The sequence below is a fragment of the Trichoplax adhaerens genome, genomic scaffold, assembly GCF_000150275.1.
Source record: "Trichoplax adhaerens TRIADscaffold_28 genomic scaffold, whole genome shotgun sequence".
In the NCBI taxonomy this organism is placed as follows: domain Eukaryota; kingdom Metazoa; phylum Placozoa; class Uniplacotomia; order Trichoplacea; family Trichoplacidae; genus Trichoplax; species Trichoplax adhaerens.
This window is the reverse complement of record NW_002060969.1, coordinates 230,350-250,642: the sequence shown is the minus strand read 5'-3', so window position 1 is coordinate 250,642 and position 20,293 is coordinate 230,350. Positions and strand designations below refer to the sequence as shown.

The window sequence follows — 20,293 nt, the reverse complement described above, 5'->3', positions numbered from 1 at the left end:
AGATAAAAAATACTAAAACGTATTGTGAAGTTAACATCAGACTGATATAAGATAGAGTCAAAGTTAAGAAGTAAGCATCGACGTCTGACATACATAGAAATAAATGAAATGACGATGAGTCGTACAATTTTTATAATATATAATAATAATAATAACATACAATTAATTACCAAATTTTATTCATACAATTCGCGTTTATGATATTTTGTCAAGGCTTTAATAGTCTAACGCACAAATTAAGGCAACGCCTCTCTTAATCCAATGCTCCTGCGGCTTCAGGCTCGGTACTTCAATTGATAAGACGAAATTCGTGGAATGTCCAGTGGTAGATAGTGTCCCTAGTGAAATGTCACCAGATACAATTGTAAATGATAGATAGATAATTTACGTCAAGCATGCTAAAACTTTTACCTGCTCGAGTAAGCGTCTTATAGACAGGGCAAACATAAATACCATCCATTGGCATAATTCGATTAACGATAGGCTTTAGCCATACTATGGGCATATCACTGTAAAGTTCCTTCGGCCTAGATTCTGTGAGACATTTAGAAACATTATCCCATCTAGCACCTTCCAGAAATAACCCACGTATATAGCATCCAATTTCTGGCTTTCCTTCGAAATTGCTATCGTCCATCATACTATAATCGAAGGAAATTGTGTCAATTGATACAACTTTTCGCCTTGCGAAATTTTGCAGAGTCCCAGTTAGAAAAGCCTGCGGGAAAAAAAATCCAGAAATCCAAAATACTGCCGGAATTCCCGTATCAACCCAATTTCGGATATATTGCACCCTTGCTATCAAATCGCTAACCCAAGAAGCTAAAGGTTTCAGAGATGGATATGCTCTAGAATTCCATGTCTCCGGTACTGCATTATCATATATATTGCTTGCCATTGTTTCAAGGGAAGAAGACATAACTACTAGACCTTTTAGCGCTTTCAAAAGATCCGCTAATGTGTTAACTATAATCTGTAATAATCTATTATAACGGATCACTTCTTGGATTAGTACCGTATTCATAGATTCTTCATATTTCACTGGATATTTAGAAACCACAAATTCAATCGATATTGCACCAGGTATAGAGTCTAGAATCGCTCTAGCGGCTTCTTCCATAATTTCTTCTCTAGATCTATCGATTCCTTTTGAAGATCGAGGTTGCAATTTTAGTATATTATTAAGTAGGGTGAACGTCTCACTCTGCGCAAAAGTTATGCTGGCATTTTCATGTAAGCCGAAGATATCTGGTGAGTCATTAATTGGCAGCGAACGGATGTGATGCATATAGCCTTGGTAATCAACTGACGGATTTATTTGCCTATAGGTTCCGTTATCGCAGTAACTATGATCTTCTGATAGCACACTGCTGTTGTAATAATCATCTAAAATGTTCATCACGCATCTTCTATCCCATTCATCCGTAACTCGACCTCCGTAATTTATATGGCCGGCCGTATACTTTAAGACTTTAAAGGGCACTTGAGAATATTCTTCCAAGAACATTTTTAATTGACTGATGCAAATTCTTAAATCTCCATCAGTAAATTCATAAGGAATGTTTAATCCTAATGGTCCAAATTTACGACGTTCCAAAATAACTCCGTGAAATAAACACAAGGAAAATAGCAAACTTTTAAATAAAGAGCCTTTGCTGCATGAATTCATGAACTCGTCGTTAAAACCGCTAAAAGATTTCAGAAGATTTGCCTTCATGCCACGAGGCGGTTCAACGGTCATCTTTGAGCCATTTTGCAATACGGAGACTGGGAATTCAGGACTCGGCATACTAGTCAACCACATACGAAAATCACGATGAACTTTATCATGATCGATACTCTCTATCAATCTTTCCATTACCGGCATCCAGCTTGGAGCTAGATGGCAATTTTGAAAAAATACCCATTTCCCTCGATCAGTTGCCGAACGCATCATGGCTTCAGCTCTCGGTCCTTGTCCTTGCCCTAGAGAAATCGCACTAAGCTTTTTACTGAATCTCATCTCTTCTGCAAACTTGTATAAATCCGCTGCTGGGTCAGTACCCGGGGATAATACAAAAATAAGTGGAACCACGTTAGAAGAATCTTTGTATGCCATAGACAAGTCTGTAGTTTGAGGTTCGATAAACTTTTGGCCTAAATGCAGAGAAACAAATTCCTGCATGGCATTGCTAAGTTTATCAGCTCTGATGCATCGTAAAACCAGCATTTTCTGGAACGGATTAATTTCCTCGTTCCACCGACCAGGTAGTCTTTGCTTATGGGGTTCTGAACTATCAAATATTCTTTTAAATTCTTCAACATGTATAGTGAAGTCTCTAGCAAAATCTCGAAAAGTAGACAATTCTGATAGATGTAAAATTTCCGTCCATCCACGTTCGGATAGCCATTGTGAAGCTGGGTTAGGTAAATTTTGAGTTACAGCTGCCCCTCCTGTAAGTAAGAATCTCCACTCAGCCATATCAATAGCATTTTCGTCTTGTAAGATTCGGGAACTTAGCAAAAATGCAAATAATAGCTTGTGCCTTTCGAATAAACTACGACAAATGTTAGTAAATAAACTATAGGTAAAATAATCGTTGATATTTTCAATCCTAATTCGAACTTTGTCAGCTCTATCTGCATTGGAGATTCCACTTAAAAATATACCGATAAACCATTCAAGCGAGTACTGATACATGGGGTCTAGCTTTGCTAAATCTGTAACACAAAAGAATAAGATTCTTGTTCTTATAGCCACTGGAATATACTCATTTCGTGTTTCATCAATGTCCTTTTCAGTTCTTTCAGCTATTGCTACACGGGATTTTATCTCCTCAGACTTCGCTTTACTCGCCTCTAATGTCTTAATAAGATCGATATCGTCAACTGGATTACCTTCCGACGCAGATAGTCTAGCTAAAATTTTATCTTCTATTTCTCTTAGCTCTTGTCTCATTCTGGCATTACTCAATATCAGTTGATTTTTTGCCTCTTCCAGATCTGGTCTTTCTTCCGCAACAACTAGAGCTAAGAGTTGATCTTCCAAACCGCTTGGAGATAATGTGAAGTTGATCAGGGTTACTTTGGATGAAACTTCAGGTGCATAATGTGGATTTGGCAGTTTAGTCGCTATGTATAACTTAAATTCATCGTGATAGGGTATGATAGCATCTCCTAACTTGACTACGGTTCCGCCGGACTGCTTGAAAGTATGCTTAAGGAGAAGTGGATCCAATGCAGGATCCAAGTCTTCACCAACATTTTCTAGCAAGCAAGGTTTGCCAAATCTAACTGCATTTTCTAAACTCCTAAGGAAATCACGATCCGTCAATTTTAAAACATCTAAACCTTTATCTTTCTCCATATTTTTAACCCATTTGTTAGCTTGCCCTTGTGGATCAATAAATAGTGGCCACCTTTGAGAGTACTGTGATATCATAGCATTTTCAACAGACAATGCATCACGAGGTAGGCCTGAAATTTGCCAACTTCTAATTTTAACTGGATCGCCGAGGGTTGAAACTAATGATGGGTGAGATGAATGAGGAGCATGCAGCTCTTCAAGTTGTATTTTCCATTCATCTAAAAGTTTATTCCTATATTCTCCAGTAAACGGACCCATATAAGCTATGTATGCAGCAGATATTAGAGCATCTCCTACAATATTTATTACTAATCTATCAATTTCTTCTATTGTATGTTGCCATCGGATCCTTTCATCACTAAGACCTTCGATCAACGTTTCAGCTCTTGCCAGTCTAGCGGTACATTCATCACATTTTAGTTCTAATTCTTCCTTTCTAGCAACACACTCCTCATACTTGGCCTTCATAGACGAAATTCCATCTTCAACACCTTGTAATCTACTCTTAGCTTCTTCTAGGATTCGTTGAGTTTCCACTAAGTCTGCCTGTGCTTCTTGCAATCTTTCCCTTTTCGGAGCAACATTTTTGGCCACAAAATGATATTTATACATTGCACGAACCCATTGACAAATAGATGTACATGCTTTAGATACCCTAGAGATAGCAGATGGTTGAAATTCTTCGCTGTCAATATATGGTTGAATTTTGTTAATTATCGAATCTGGTATATTGTCTTTGTCGTATTTGAATAAGCTATCCAGGAATTTTCCGGGATCCGATAATAAAGCCTTACCGGGTTCCCAATAATCGTCGACCTTCATACCAACTTTGTCTCCAGCAACTTTTCTGGGTTTGATACCCTTCATAATGCTAACGGTTTCAATAACCATGCGCACGCCTGCTGGTGGTTTGTGCATGGTACGGACTTCAACGACGTCATTTCGATTTAACGATTTCAAGCTTGATAGAGCAGCTTCCAAAGCAGGCAATGCTTCATTTAGTTCTCTCTGCGCTTCATCAGCAATTTCTTGTGTTTTTTGAGCTTGTATAGCTGCTTGTTTCTCTTCTTTCTGAACGACGACTTTAGTTTCTTCCGCTACTGACGTATCTTTCTTAATTTGCTGCATGGTTTCAGAGGTTTCTATGGCTGCCCTTTCTAAAAGTGGTCGCATTGTTTCTAATTCTTCTTGTAGCTTTTCAACTTCTTCAGCAGTAGCTAATAGCTTATCTAATCCTGTCTTAGTTCTATCCCTTTTTTTGATCAACTCCTCTTTCTTAAGAGTAAATATCCTGGCGAATGTTCCAAGGAGTTGCAGATAGTTAGATGGTGTAACATAATAGTAACGAGATAATTCAGTCAGATATAGTTCACTCCTCTCACAAACTGATTCATGCATATTAACACATATACTGACTAAAGCATCGAAAACAGTTGTTGTAACGTCAAAATTTGCTAATTCTTTTAAAAAGTGTTGCGCCACAGATCGTAAAGCTTCGCTTGGCCATTTAGAGAACCAATCAATTGTACAGCAATTGACTAGCGACGGAAATTGACGTAACCTCTGGCGAAAAATTTCTCCTATAGGGCTCATACAGATTACGCAATGTATATTATTGCGGACTCTCTTTACAAAAGCAGAATACAGGTTCGCTTTAGTCGGCTGTCCTCTTTCGTCTAGAACTACAGGTTTCATAGAAGTATAGATTGTGTCAAGTTCATCAGAGTTAAACAAATTTGGGACATCACCTGAATTAAGAATATTATTAATGTCCTCTAAAAATGTTTCATTCTTGATCTGAGTGTCAGTGAATAAAAAAACTATAGATTTGTTTTCGAGGCCGGCCTTTTGCATGATACCTTTAATGTCTTCTCGCCATTCAGACATCCCATAATTCTTAGACAACTCAATCTGGAAGCAATCATATTCGGACATGTGAGCTGCTAATTTCGTTAGCGATTGACGTCCACTACCGCCCATTCCTAGTAAAAGAGCGTTCCCGAATGGTTGTCGGATAACTCTACTAATCCTCACTATATGCTGCACAGCATCCATAAAAAGAACTAATTTTATCTTATTAGTAGATATTTGATTGTAATCGTCAAGATAATCATTTAATGTGGTAATCATGGTATTTTGGTTGACAATTTCTTCGTAATTCCTAACATCAGATGCTTGTTGCATGAAATCGCCGTAGAATAGAAGTTCTGTGGTCTTAATACCAGCCAAGGACAATTGAAAACTTTCTAATTTTGAGTTTATAACCCCTTGAAACCAAACGCAATCGTCTATATCAATAAGTCGATCTTGGAATACACGACAATTTTCGTGAAACCATAACCTTAGTAGTGCGCTTTTATCTGCTAGTTTGGATGAATCCGCCATTAACATACCCTGAAATACTTTTGATAAATCTCTTAAGTTAAAGGTATAATGGCTTTTAGCAGGAGTTGGTAATAATTGAGAAGTAATTGTATTATAGATGTCAATTGTAGCGTTGACAAGTTGTTGACACAACGTACTCGCATCCGGGAATTGGCTCATCCAGTTTGTTAATATAGTAGAAAAAATTCTGAACTTACTTTTATCTTCTAATTCAGTGAAAGTTAAGTAATTGAAATGTCTAGTTAGGCGAGAAGTTATCTGATTTCTACCTCCTCCTGGAGGACCCATAGCACATACAAAATTTAAATCGACCAATTCACGAAATTGCCCGATTGCTTTACGATCGTACCATCCTTTATGATCACACCACTGGCGTATCAATTCGATAGGTGGCTGAGCTCCATAAACTTCTAAGGAAGGCATATTTAAATCATCAATAAAAAAAATGCAACTTTTTCCTATCGGTGGTCCATAGACACCTTTGCGTCTCTTGTCGAGCTTTCCATCTATGACATCCTGTGTATGATTAGCATTTGTACGAGCAGAAAATATAATAAAATGTGATAGATAATCTTCCGGCATGTTCCGTAGTAATTTATCGCTAACGGTTAACGTTTTACCGGTGCCAGTTGGTCCAATACATAACACTCGCTTTTTGTTAGTCAATAACAAATTCAGTAGATATGAACCTCGAATAGTATCAGTCGTAGGAACAATAACATCAGCAAAACGAGAATCTATCGGAATAGCAAATTCTTCAACACTATCGATCCATCTTACCCATGAAACCGACTTTTTGTTAATTTTCTTATCATCATCGTCATCATATGGGCTTGAAATACAATAGTCTAATTTATAATCAAACACAGTTCCCATCTCAGGAAGACTTAGTGCAATCGGAGTCAGTTTTAATTTATTTCTTAGATAGCTATCAAATTTTATTCTCCCATCCATATCGCATGTTGCTCCAATACTCCAAACAAGTGCAAATATAAACCACATTTCAATTAGGTCATCCATTTCCGGTATTCCATCATTATCATTTGGGTATCCCTATTTTAGAATAAAAATAATTTAAATTAGTCTCACCGATCCTAATATGCATCCGGATTATATATATTGGATGCATTTACTACATCCTGCTTATACAGATACGAACTTCTTTCGGAATAAATGGAGAGAAGAAGGAGTCGAGAATATTACATAGGCTGGTTACTAAGTTGCTATCAACTGTAGTTACAAATTCCTTTAAATTTTGCCTCATAAAAAAAATAGAATCTTGCAAATAAGTATCGAATAGATATTTAAGTTTATCTTGACAATGCTTTGCAGGTGTAGGCAATTTTCGTAGCCAGCATATAACGAAAGCTTCTAATCCTAAAATGCTCGGCTCAAGATACACCATTCCACATCTACTAACAGTGGCGGGCGAAGCTTCCGAAAGGTTTGATACTTCAAACATCATAGTTTGCTCTTCTGTTAATTTAATAATTTCCCCACTACTTAAACATAACTTTTTGTTATCATCAAGTACGGTATTCATATTCTCAATCCAAATGGCATCAACAGGGCCGTCGAAAACGTACCACTTTTTATCAGTTGTATTGTTTGTAACTCCTTGTCGGATTAATGCAGATAAAATTCCATCAGTCCATTCATGTGTTAATTGATCAAATTCGCCGTATAATTGTCCCATTGTAATTGATTTTGGATTTAAAACATACGTGAATACTTGTTCATAATTTAATCCGTTACTAGCTTCTTTGCCCCTTAAAACACTTAACGCTCTTTTTAATACTTCGTAGCACTTAGTTTTTCCTGATCCAGTTGGTCCTACTAGCATCAATCCGTGCCTTACCACTGTAGTCTCGTACAACTGAATACATTTCGTTACAAATCCATCAATATCTAATAATCCGGATTTCTTGCAACTTTTTCGTATTGACTGTTCTAATTCTCCATAATCTGCTGGCTCCTCTCTCAATCTTGGAAAGAGATCCGATATAATTCCATTAAAGAGTTTCAAGTCATCCATCAAAAATTTCGGAACATTTACGTCTCTAATAGCCCTCAATACAATTGACTCCTCATTTAAAACTTGATTTTCCCGTTTAAGATTGCCAGCTGCTGAAATGACGGTCTTGACTGCTCTCATTCCAAAATCATAATGATCTTGAGAACTTAATTGTTCCGATGATAGTTTAAATGTGGTTGTAATTTTTCTTGATAGAGTCTTAGCTTCCGAGAATCCGTATGAAAATAACATAATTTCTGCAATCATCGCATAATCAGGCACCATCATCGCAACAGGGCGAAAAAGAGCCTTCAGGTTATCCGGTAATTCAGTTCTCCCTGCATAACCAGGATTCATTGTTACAAATACGGCACATGATGACCTTAACGCAATTTCAACACCTTCGAAAATAAACCGATCTACTTTCTGTTGTTGGGCTTTTTGAATGGTAGCAATTTGTTGAGCCACAACCGATAATACTTCAATATCAATCCGATTAAATTCATCAAAACAAGCCCATGCTCCAGCACTAGCTAAACCTTTAAAAAATTTTCCCATTGCCATATAATCTAATTGATCGGAACAGTTAAAGACTACACACTGTACGGCCATAGCTTTAGCTAAATCTTTAGTAGTTTCTGTTTTTCCAGTTCCAGCCGGGCCAGCTGGCGCTCCCCCAAATTTTAGATGAAGAGCACCGGTTAAAGTCAAGTAACACCTGTCCGTTAAAGGCGTAATTACTAATCTACCAGTGTTTCCAAGATATTCGGATCCATACGGAAATTCAGCATTTACTACCCTAATAAAAAGTCCATCTTCCCAGTAATAGCGTAGCTGTCTGATCCATTCGAACTCATTTGCATTAGCTATACCTTCTTCCTTCATTTTGAAAACTACATCTCTTCCGTGAACCTACGGGGTTAATATATTTAAAGCGGGTAAACATACACGGAGAAATGCGTCATCAAATTATGCTAACTAAAATTTATGACACCCAGAGAACTAGCGTTTTTGATTACTCTCAACCTTCTCTGCTGAAATATTTTTTTGTAGCAACTAACCCATAATTATACTGTACAGTGTACAGTATAGGATGGGTACTGCAAAATAAGCATACCTCGATAACAATCACAGCTGACAGTATCAATCGTTGCAATTTCGTTAAATGTCCACGAACGAGTTTTACCAAATCATCTAACTGTAATTTTAATATCAGATAATCGTATTAGATGTATTACATGCTAATAATTGTCTTACAGGGGACTAAGTTGATTACCTGATCTAGTAGCGACTGATATAGGCTATTTAATTGACTGTTGTTAATAGCATCAGTAACTAATTTAGTCCAATAAGTTTGACATCCGGCGATAACGATTTGACCAGGCCATTGGAGAACCCAGTCTTTTCGATCCTCCTATGGATTTGCAATCAGTATCTCAGAAATTTCTTTCCTAGTTAAAGCTATTTAGCTAATGCTATTATAAACATTAAAATCATTGACCTACCTTTGCGTACATCATCAAAGCTTGCCGTAGAACTTCTTTGATACTGCATTTCATGACTCGTTCAACCTCTAAAAGCCAATCTTCTACGTTACCAATTGGATATACCTCCTCCGAAAAAGGTACTTTTTCACCTTCAGATGATAGCATTGCATTGATCTTCAGATCGTTTTCGAAATTTAGCTTTGCAAATAGAGAATTAATTCGTTTCTTTTTACAACTTCGACCCACAAAACAATCGAAATAGTGTAAAAATATGATACCTTAGCAATATTTTCGAAACACTTCTTTAGATGGGGTTGAACAGCTGTAGGATCCTTAGTTTGAGATAAAATCTCCAGTAGCTCGTCATCAGACAAAAAATAAAATCTGGGAAAAGCAGTTCTTTTTGTTTCTAAGTAATCGCTTAACCCTTTCTGAACTTGATCCAAAAGTCGATTACATTCTTTCAAATTTTCTAGCATTCTACCATCTGGACATAGGGAGATCACCTACGCATGGGATCAATATTAAGTTATATCTACGCATATAGTATCTATTATACAATGACAGAACTTAGTTACTGTTGTGTTTTATTGTTGATTGTAATGTGACATACTAAAGTGAGGTAGCGTGCTACTAAAATATGAAACTGCTCAAGGTGGATTACCTTACATATGTAAATGCCGCATTTAAATGTAAATGATAATTGCGTATTTGTAACCGGTTAAGTGCCCATACGCAATAATAATAACCCAACCAGTTTGTACGAAATTGTTATTACGGTAATAAATGTTTAATCTAAAGCAAACTAAAATATATCGTATGATGTAAGCAAATGTACATTTCTTATTTTTAGCTATGAAATCACTAGCAGACAAGTAAATGACTTAATTCTTTCTAAATAAACTTTGTCTAAAACATCCTATAATTATTTATGTGATCAGTTACAGTATAGTACTCATACTTGCGGATTTTCCTTTGCATTCTTCATGATCTTTCTCCATATTCGATCCATTGTTTGAAATCTTTTACTTTCAACAGGCAATTGTCTATTGATGTCCTCAGAGCCGAAAATTGGTTCTAGATACAGCCATGCTCGTTGGCAAGATAACCATTCGTCCATGACGTCTAGTTCGGTATAATAAAATAATTATTACAAGAAACTTTGATTTAAGAAACACATAATTTAATAACCAACGCTCCTTGCTTTGTTCCTTCGGCACTTACCTTGCGTCATACGAAGTTTACCCTCCCATATGTTTATCCTATCTTCAAATGGTCTTTTATATGGCGAAAATGACATACTTTGCGTCATTACGATATGATCATCTAGCAATTGAGAAGTTTCATCTGTTGTTTTCATTATATAGCTTCCAGTTTGCTTATACAATATAACCTCCAAATTAACGGGATTCCAGTCATTTTCCATTTTATCCAAGGCCTAAAATTGTTAAAAATAAAAAAACTATTATTTTGACCGAATAAACAACTTAAATCCTGTCACCTTAACAGTATGATAATTACAGTTAAATGTCTTTTAACATTTTACTAATTTCAAGCGTTACTAAAGTCTTACCTGTTCTATTGAATACTCCTTTCCAGCAACTTCAGCAATTTTTGCTATGGTAGCTATATGATCTTGTAGTTTCATTTCCAAGCATTTAGAGAATGTAAGAGTTGCCTTCGGTACTACCGTAAACCCAAGTTCCAAAGACAGCTGTGCAAAAAGTCGTTATGGAAATCATAAGTTATTATCGCCCTATTTTTTAGGCCTGTTTGGTCAGTAATGCATAGTAATACTAGCCGTACGTGTCTTTAGTACATATGAAGTGGTACTCGATATGCTCGTATTAAATATTACTGTCTTGAGAATAGATGAGATACAGTTAGCAGAAGACAAACCTGCTCGTAATGTCTGCTTCTCATGCCCGGATTACGGAGACCGTGTATAAGTGGTATATAAGGCTTAAATTCATCTATTCGCTCTCTGATGTCTTTTGCAATTTGTTGTACCATTGGAATATCTAATGTAGAATATGATATTTGAGTCAACATTTCTAATAAATTCCGAATAGACAGTATAAAAAGATACTCGTAACTTGTAGAAGTTATGGTTTGTTTGTTAATTTAATATAAGATGTTGAAGACCTATGCCATTTTTATTTAAAAATTGTATAGACAAGTTCATGTTTCAGAACCTTTAAAGGCCTTATAACACTTATGCAGTGTTTTAAATGAGTTAGAGACATTATTTTCCAGCAGTTCAGGATCGATTGAAGTCAAAGGATCTTCCATCCAGCTCTCATGCCATTTAATCCAATCGGAAACAGTCAACCATAAATTCTTAAAAGGTTCGAAATCCTTTAAAAGTTTGGCCAGTTTATCATACTGTAAGAAATAAATAATTTCATCTTAGAAATAGTGACAACAAATTGAATCAATTTTCGGCAATTACTAAATAAACCATTATTCTATAAATCTTTGTATCAGCAAAGTATACTAACATACAGCACATTGTATATGAGCATTCTTATATTTATATTATAATATTACTGCAGTGACGAACAATATTGACATATTACCGATGTCACAGGCATGTCGAAAAGGCGTTCACGATTATTGTATAACGCAGCAAGAGTTTGGCATTCCTTCAATTGTTTAACGACACGTCGCACCTCGTTGGCAACTTCGTGAGCTTTTTTGACATCTGTATGGGCTGAGAATCCTGCTACAACCATCTGAGTAGGAATGGAAAATCGAGACTGTAGATTACACACAATTAATCTGGTCTATCACTGTAGATATTTTGCAAAGACTATCAAATCTTTGCTTTTAAGTTTCCTTCATTAGCTATGGATAAATACGCCTATTTTGCTACTTAGCAGATGCACTTGGAAGACGAAATTAATGTTGATAAGAGAATAGAACGAAGTTTTGCAACTACCTCTTTAATATGTGTACCTGTAATGTATCTAGTCGATCTTCAAAGTTGCTTTGATCGGTAACTTGAACCTTACGAAATCTTTCCTCATCTTTTTCTAATGATTCATCAGTTTGTTTCATTTGCTGTTCAATTTTATATGGCCACCCAACAGCAGTCCATCTACAGTAAAAAATAGTAAAAATATTAATTCAGAATGCGACAGTTAGTGTTATTACACTCTATACATTAGTATATTACATGGTATGCAACCGTGTAATAGCATTTAGATATAAATATTGTAGTATCGCCCATATAGAAATATTATAGCTTGTTCTATTGTATTATATCTTATAGAAATAGAAATGATACATTCCATCTGGCTTATCTACATTAATATTATCTATTGTATTAAGATCACATGTTATAGATATTCACGTGCACTATGATTGGCATAAGTTATATATTCATATCAGATCTTGTTCAGTCATTACAGTTTCTTCATGGTGTCTTATTGTCGCATGTATGATAATGCACTTAGCTCGGTAAACGAAATTAAAAGAAAAATTCCAGAGCTTAACCGAACGGACTGATAATTTCATTACAATGAACATCGTAAGAAGACTTTATAGTATTAAAAAGGATAGATAATATCATGTAATAGATAGCATGATAACTCTGAGAATTTTGAAATACTGGCTGTCGTTGCATGTGTAAGAGTAGGAGAAGTGATATGTACAGTATTGTAAACATAATTAAATATAATTATAAGGTAAATTAGATGAGTATACAATATTTATTACTAATACGTAATCATCTGTAACTCTTAATATGGTTGTATAAGATTTTATTATGTGAGATAGCATCGCTTACATCATAGCCCTAGATTTAGCTAGTGAAATTCGCGTATCATGATGGCATGTTGTGTTATTAATGGAAGTATAACACAGGTTGATGAATGATAAGATCAATTTTTTACCGGCTACTCTCAGAATAACTATCGTGTCAAATAATAACATAGATGCGTAACAAGAAGTATAAAATGAAGACGCAACTGAAAATCATTGCACAAATTCTGTATGAATAGAGAAAATCGTCGATAGTAAACCATTAATACACTCAAAGTATTCATACCTAACATTAAAATCATCCATGGATATGTTATAATTGAAGTCTTCAATAAGTTCATAATCCGTCATTGCCTTATTTATCTTATCCTGTTATAAGGATTGGCGCACCCATAAGAGAAAATATCATTAATATTTGAAATAGCTTTGACATTAAAGCTACAACTGACCTGATAATTGGTTAATAACTCAGGAATGGTCTTTATATAACTTCTAAGTTCCGATAAATCTTCGATGCAGTTTGGTTTTTCGTACAGTCGACGGGAAACAGCCTTAAATTCGTTACATATCTAATAGTGATAAAATAATCAGTTAGAGTAGATTTAGCGATCATACCAAAGATGAATATTTAAATCAGTACCCATAATTTTAATTTATATCTAAGAAATAGCTAGTATTATATATAGAGACTCTAAACTAACCTCGTCACATTGTTTCTTTAGCTTCTTTGCTAGTAATTCAAGAACAGCTTTGCTGAGGTCTTTCCGCTTTTTGGCTAAATTAGACTTCACTTGTTCACAACTAACCCAGAATGGCCCAATTATCAGATTCGAAGGGATACTGTCTCCGATCTTTATCTTCTCTTCCAAATGTTTTTCAACTTCTCTTTTAACTTCAGCTGGGGTATGATCAGAATTATTGTACTGTCTGTATTGTTAAAAATTTATAAAATAAATTTTACTAAATTTTAATATATTTTTTAATCATTTTAGTTACTGTATAATTCATCGAGGACCATTTTAATACACTCGTATTATATTCCTTGCCTGATGTATTCATTTACGTCCAGATTCATGAGTTCAACGTAACTGTTATACCTTTTTGCATATGCTCGAAGCGGTATTAAAGCTTGTTTAATACCGAAACTAACTGAAGCTTTTAAGTTAGTTACGAATGGCTCATGTTCGCCAACGGATTCTAGTATTGGAGTTCCGGACCAAAATAATTTATCCATTACCAACTGAAATTAAATTTAGCGCAATTGGTCAATGGTTATCAAATTCAGTTTATCTAAGCACTAAAACTTTCTCCGTAAAATTCACCTTTTCTAACTGAGGTACATTATATGTACTAGTAATCCCTTTTTCAAACAAAGACACTAGAGTCGATTCGAATTGCTCCAATGGAGTCGAATAATGGACTCCGTGAGAATCGATGACCAAATCTAGAAGAAATAGCGGATTTTTCCAGGGCCTTCCAAGAAATGTGAAAAGTGAAAAGTTATTTAATCCTATTAATGGTCTCTTAGACTTTAATATCAGTCACTGTATTTGATCCGTGATATGGTATAACGAAACATACTTAAAGGGACTATGAGTTAGGTCATCATGCCAAACGTAGTTTTCCGGTAACTTTAAAACGCTATCGCAAACATCTAATAAATTTTGAGTAAACGCCTTCAAAGAATCTTTCAATAAGTATCGAAGAGAATCCTATAAAAATTTATGATGAATTTAAATTTAACTTAATAGAATTTGTTAACAAATTAGACGTAACGCGTGAGATCCAAAGTGATTCGCATACGATAACAGTATTATGATAAATATTAAAGATACCAATTCTATTCGAAATTGATATAAGATCTTGACCTGCATAGCAAATTTCACCATCTCCATAAATTTTTTCAGCTTAGAGATTTTATAGACTTCCCAGTTTCTTTCATCCATATTGAACCAGCCTTTTCCAGTATCTCTTAAACTTGATAAAATACCAGCACGAAGTGTAGATATCCAGCTATCCCGCAAAAATAGCTGGGTCTACAATAAAAATTACAATATATAAACAAATAACGCTATGCAAAATCATACAGGTTATATTGATGGATTTTGCTAACCTGTGCGCTGGCTTGAGCTTGCGTTTGTTCAAACTCCTCTAATCTCATGCTTTTTGTTACTGGTAAATGAAATACGGACATTGATGCGACCTTATTGCATTCCGTACGAACTTTGCTTATTGCGGCAATGACTTCCCCACGAGTTAGTAAGGAACTAAATGAAAAGCTGTTAAATTTATCCTTCCAATTATAATCAGCGATATCTGCGCAACACCCTAAATAGACAAAGTTTCTCTTTTTAGACACCTAGGGGGGCCTTTGATGTTGACTTATGATAGATTTAGCATATTACCTTTTTCTGGAGTTGGTCGATGGGGTTCAATAGGTATTACTACGAAAGGAAATGCCTTAGGGGATGATTTCACAATCTTTCTAAATATCTGATCGTTCATCGAGCGTGCATAGTCCAGACGAATTTCTGATTGTAAGTTGTCTAATTTAGAGCTAGCGCTAATATTAAAATGAATAAATTTAATATCGTAATATAATAACGAAATATGAACATCTACCATATGCATTGTAAGTAAGTAAAAGCTACAAAATCGGTATAGAGATTATATTTATAAATAATTCTTTCTTATTCGTAAATTCTGTTATTTATTTCATTAACATACTGGATTTCAACACAAGGTACATTACCTTATATTCTTGAGATAAGGGCAAGGAGTAGCTGTAACAGAATTCATAACACGCGAAAAACTACCACAATTTAAGCTTTCGATGCCTACTGTTGGCATGCAATCGACGTATAAATTATATCGTAGCAAGCCTTCTGTCTTTGTTCTAGATAATACAGCATTTTTTATTCTTGCCGTAAAAGCTACAGGATCCTCAGCACAAAATAGTAACCGTATTCGGGCTACCCAAAAGAATTTTGACTCGTGTACACAGCTCTCCAAGCCCATTCCCTGATCTGTCAGTTTACTATCAAACTCGTCGTGGCTGTGAGACATAACTTTGACTTTATATAGTTTACTCTCTCTATCGTAATCAAGAACTCCACATTCAGTCCACCGGTAATGTTTCTCTGGATAGGGGATTAAACTTTTACAAGGAACTGGGTATCTTCGTGTATCTCCAATTTTATTACCTATATTATAATACCATTCAATAGCGGTATATAGAAACTGTATTTATTTTCCGAACCAAATACGAAACGAATACTATATCACAATATCATAAATACTACCTAGTGATAGCCAGTCCTCAGGTGTTCGATTATCATAATCTGTATCATCGAAGATCTCAAGAGGCAAGTAGTTGGATAAGCCATTTAAAGATGCATCAAGACTAACATCTTCATAGGAATATTTAACATTGGGAGGTACTAATACTGAAGTGCCTATTCCCTCTTTTGACAGGAGTTGTTCGATATCTAATACAGCAAATAATCTCTTCTGCCTTTAAAATTGAACAAGTAGAAGTTGCAATTAATTACTCTTGGTACTTCCTAAATATTATGAACGGTGGCTTTTAATTATAATACGTCAAAGTTGAAGTAAAGTGTCATCCAAAATATTAGCAAATAAATTTCATTAATACTTTACACAATCGTAGCCAAGTAGTTGGTATTAGCGATTACCTTTCAATTTCAATTTTACGAGGGGTTTGTCCAGGAGCTGTTAGGAATGGCATTTGAACTTTCGGTTCCCATGATTTAAGGAGGAAGTCCTGTGATGAATTGGTGATAATTTTTAGACAAGAAACTAAATTGGTAGGGTAATGTATGTAATAGCTATAGTAAATTTTAGCATTACTGATACTGATAAATCGGCAGAGCTCGGTCCGTAAATCTGGTTTTGAAGGACAGTAGTCAGGTTATTGGGACCTTGAAACGTATTCACTAACACGGAATTAAAGTGTGAGTTTATGCTGTTACTGAATGATTTTATATTAGGAAAGGAATATAAAACAAATGCCTTATGGATAACAAACCTGATGGTATGTAATCGTTGTTTATAATACTCCACGCAATATTCTGTTCTGTATCTGGGCCATTGGAAACATTCTAACTTGAACAGGTTTAATTATTATAATAATATGACTATGGCATCTGATGCAAGGTGTTATTCTGAATAGTATTTTATTTACCCCTAGTCGCTCTTGAGCTATAGGTTCTATCACATCGGAATAAAATCCTCTCTGTTTGATTATTGGATATGAGCGAACGTCTTGATTTTCGGATTTTTCTGCCCTTTTCATATCTAAATTGTTCATTACCAATCTTTATATATTATATTAGCTATAAAGTCATAACATAAGGAAATTTTTTGATTAATTTAAAAGATTTATCATTAAATAATCCTGTAAAGTGTTATGCTATCGCATGAAATGCAGTTATCCTATATATATGTATACATATCGTATATATAAGATGTAATAATATGCAAGAGCGTTGACAGAGAATGTGTTCGCAACAATTACATCGTACTAAGATTTAAGATATAGGTAAGAGAAGTCGAGTTAAGGTGTGCACGTTATGTTACGGGTTAGTTGAGATAGAACACAACAGCTATCGTAATGTACGATAAAAACAAGGCAAAATAAAGGAAATGGTTACGTTTGCAAGGTTGTTTTCGAAAACATATGCGAAAGATTTTTAAATAAAGTATTACAGATATTGCATGCAATACGGATCACCTTAAGACTATGTTATGATGTTATATAGTTACTACTGCAGAATGTTTAACCAGTAATGTTCGAATTCTGGGTGCAATAATTTAAGTATATATATATTTATTGGCGTTGGGAAATATGATCAAATTTGATAAGACAGGGGAATTTTTATAGGAGATTTGAAGATACATACCACCGTACATGAATTTAGCAACTATTTTTGATCAGATAGGAATACTGAATAACTTGTTAGCGATGTAGTCGTCGTCTGATATTATTTTATCTTTGATAGATTGTACAAGTACGGCATACAATTTAAGTACGCGTATCAAAACAACTACAAGTTGGTTATTCAATATAATTTATTGATACTGTATGCCGTACCAGAGATAGCTATAGCATCGTACATTTACGTATATGTATTTACGCAGCACAAATGAACAAACACATATTTCGTTGCCATGGTAACCACCAAAGGAGATGCTATATTGCTATTCTGTGCAACACGCTAGGCTGCGTCTACAATAATATAGTACAGTATACAGTATTGCGATTAATCTTACTGTATATGGAAGATCAATACGGTTAGGTTTAGTAGTGTAACTTGATGCCGTCAGGTACACTATCAACACGATACTTTGAAATATAGTAATGATGATGGACGTAATATTTTCTAATCAAGTAAAATGAACAATTTATATGCCAAATAATTACGAGAGATGGAATCTTAAGAGAAATATCTTCTGTTAGTAAAATAATGTTGCACATACTCGAGCGTGTAAACTACTAACTAGTAAAGTTGAGCTAAGCCGCTGGAAAGTACATTGTTAAGTAGGCGGAAATGGTCAATATAGATATTACGATAAATTATAAACAATAACTACGGTATCTGTCACTTGTTCCTGTACAAGCTCATCTAGAAAGTATCAGTAAGATCGTTGTTTTGCATTTATCGTCCATGTAGGGTGTGTTTCTCGGATATCGGTACGATGCAATGATTCTTACTAAATACTTTTTAAAATAATACTTGGTGTCACCCATGTAACATGTGATAGGACGAAATTCATCACATGATAAATAAGGTAGAGTCGTAACCGATAAATACTGATAATTATAAATTAACAATAAAGTGTAAGTTGTAATGTGCGAGGTCATGTGCGTATATTAGATCCAAGACTATATAGGATAACAATCAAACACGATATGCTGACGATTCAGAATAAGGTTTATTGCGAAAACTTAATACAGGATCGAGATCGATATTCTGAGATAGCTGTGTAACATCTCTATGTATTATAGCAAAAGACTACAGTACGTATACTCTGCAACTACAGTACAGTGCTTCATAATATAATTATTGTAGTCCTTATCTACTTTACATAGTCAGTGTTACTACACATGTCACATAAGTTACAATTATACTCTCGGAATAATCTCTTACTGTGGAATACATAAAATTTAGTAGTGCAGTGTACGGTATAACATTTAATAGTATAGTAATTTCTCGTTAAAGTTAAAAAGAGGCTTTCATAGACTTATAGTCTATAATGATAATACAGCATGTGATTTCTAATTTTAAAAATTTAAGAATTTGCATATCGAAATTTGCAACTTTCAAAATCAGTCTTCTTAATAAACGATGTACTGTACTTTTCTTAATATTACATCGCTTTTCTCAGCGCTATCGTTTATAAGATGTATTCGGGTCATTATACTGTAGTATACGCGTACAATATTTATATTCTGAGCTAAATTTACGTTATTGAAGGTGTAATCTAGTATCTAGGCTGTAGTTATATGTCTATTCTTTGGAGCGGATGTAGCACGTCTCAATATTCTCAAATGCTTTGTTTTGCATTACTGTAGACTAATTAACTAGGGTAATATGAACTTTGTTTAACTATATACGTACATACAGTATCCTGCTCTTTCATCGTCTATCACCTACGTTTACAATTAACAACTGGGATGCTAAATGCCTGTCTCATTTACGATTATACCGAAATATTGTAATTATTATACTATGATCTCTGTTATGTATGATAGACTGGTAATGTCTGGAATTAGGGCAGATAAATTGCATAGCTGCCTAACTGATAAGATAACCGTATAATACTAATACCGTAATTGTATTGACACGTTCACTAGTAATTTACTAATACGTATGTAATATATATCACTTGTGGCGAAGGCAACCGAGAATAAAGAAGTGGACTCCACGCTTCAGGCTACTTTGCAGTGTCTAACCTAGTATTGCGTGATTGACCTAGTATCGCTTTATTAGAGAACATAACGATCTCGATAGTCTCTCCAGAACCACACTGCCCACAATCTTCATATGATTTATGTCTTTCTACTTATAGACTGAGACGAGAGAGAGCTGATACATCCTAAACTAATCGCCTGATTCTATTACGCTACAGTTTACAGCTACTATATGCGGGTATAATTATGAGCATAACATCTACAGTATACTGTACTACCAGGGACTCCTAAAGAAAAAAATCTTCATCCTCTTTCCCCCCCCCCCCCGTTTTCCGAAAAATTTGCCTTCCGTCTAAAAAAGA

The 20,293-nt window shown here is 34.9% G+C and overlaps 1 protein-coding gene across 1 annotated transcript; it reads right to left on the bottom strand.

Moving 5' to 3' along the window:
• Positions 1-216: 216 nt before the first annotated feature.
• Positions 217-17,312, bottom strand: TRIADDRAFT_33038 (uncharacterized protein; the record flags this gene model as incomplete). Its single annotated transcript, XM_002117704.1, has 29 exons — positions 217-338; positions 412-6,784; positions 6,891-8,657; positions 8,863-8,943; positions 9,022-9,159; positions 9,251-9,430; positions 9,511-9,738; positions 10,194-10,357; positions 10,457-10,670; positions 10,806-10,946; positions 11,132-11,253; positions 11,428-11,617; positions 11,812-11,967; positions 12,191-12,332; positions 13,284-13,366; positions 13,447-13,566; positions 13,699-13,920; positions 14,061-14,237; positions 14,320-14,470; positions 14,579-14,709; positions 14,866-15,033; positions 15,111-15,325; positions 15,403-15,560; positions 15,750-16,200; positions 16,297-16,511; positions 16,693-16,781; positions 16,868-16,953; positions 17,046-17,118; positions 17,202-17,312. 29 exons carry the CDS (start codon positions 17,310-17,312, stop codon positions 217-219), a joined length of 12,468 nt encoding a protein of 4,155 aa, XP_002117740.1.
• Between the last annotated feature and the right edge of the window lie 2,981 nt (positions 17,313-20,293).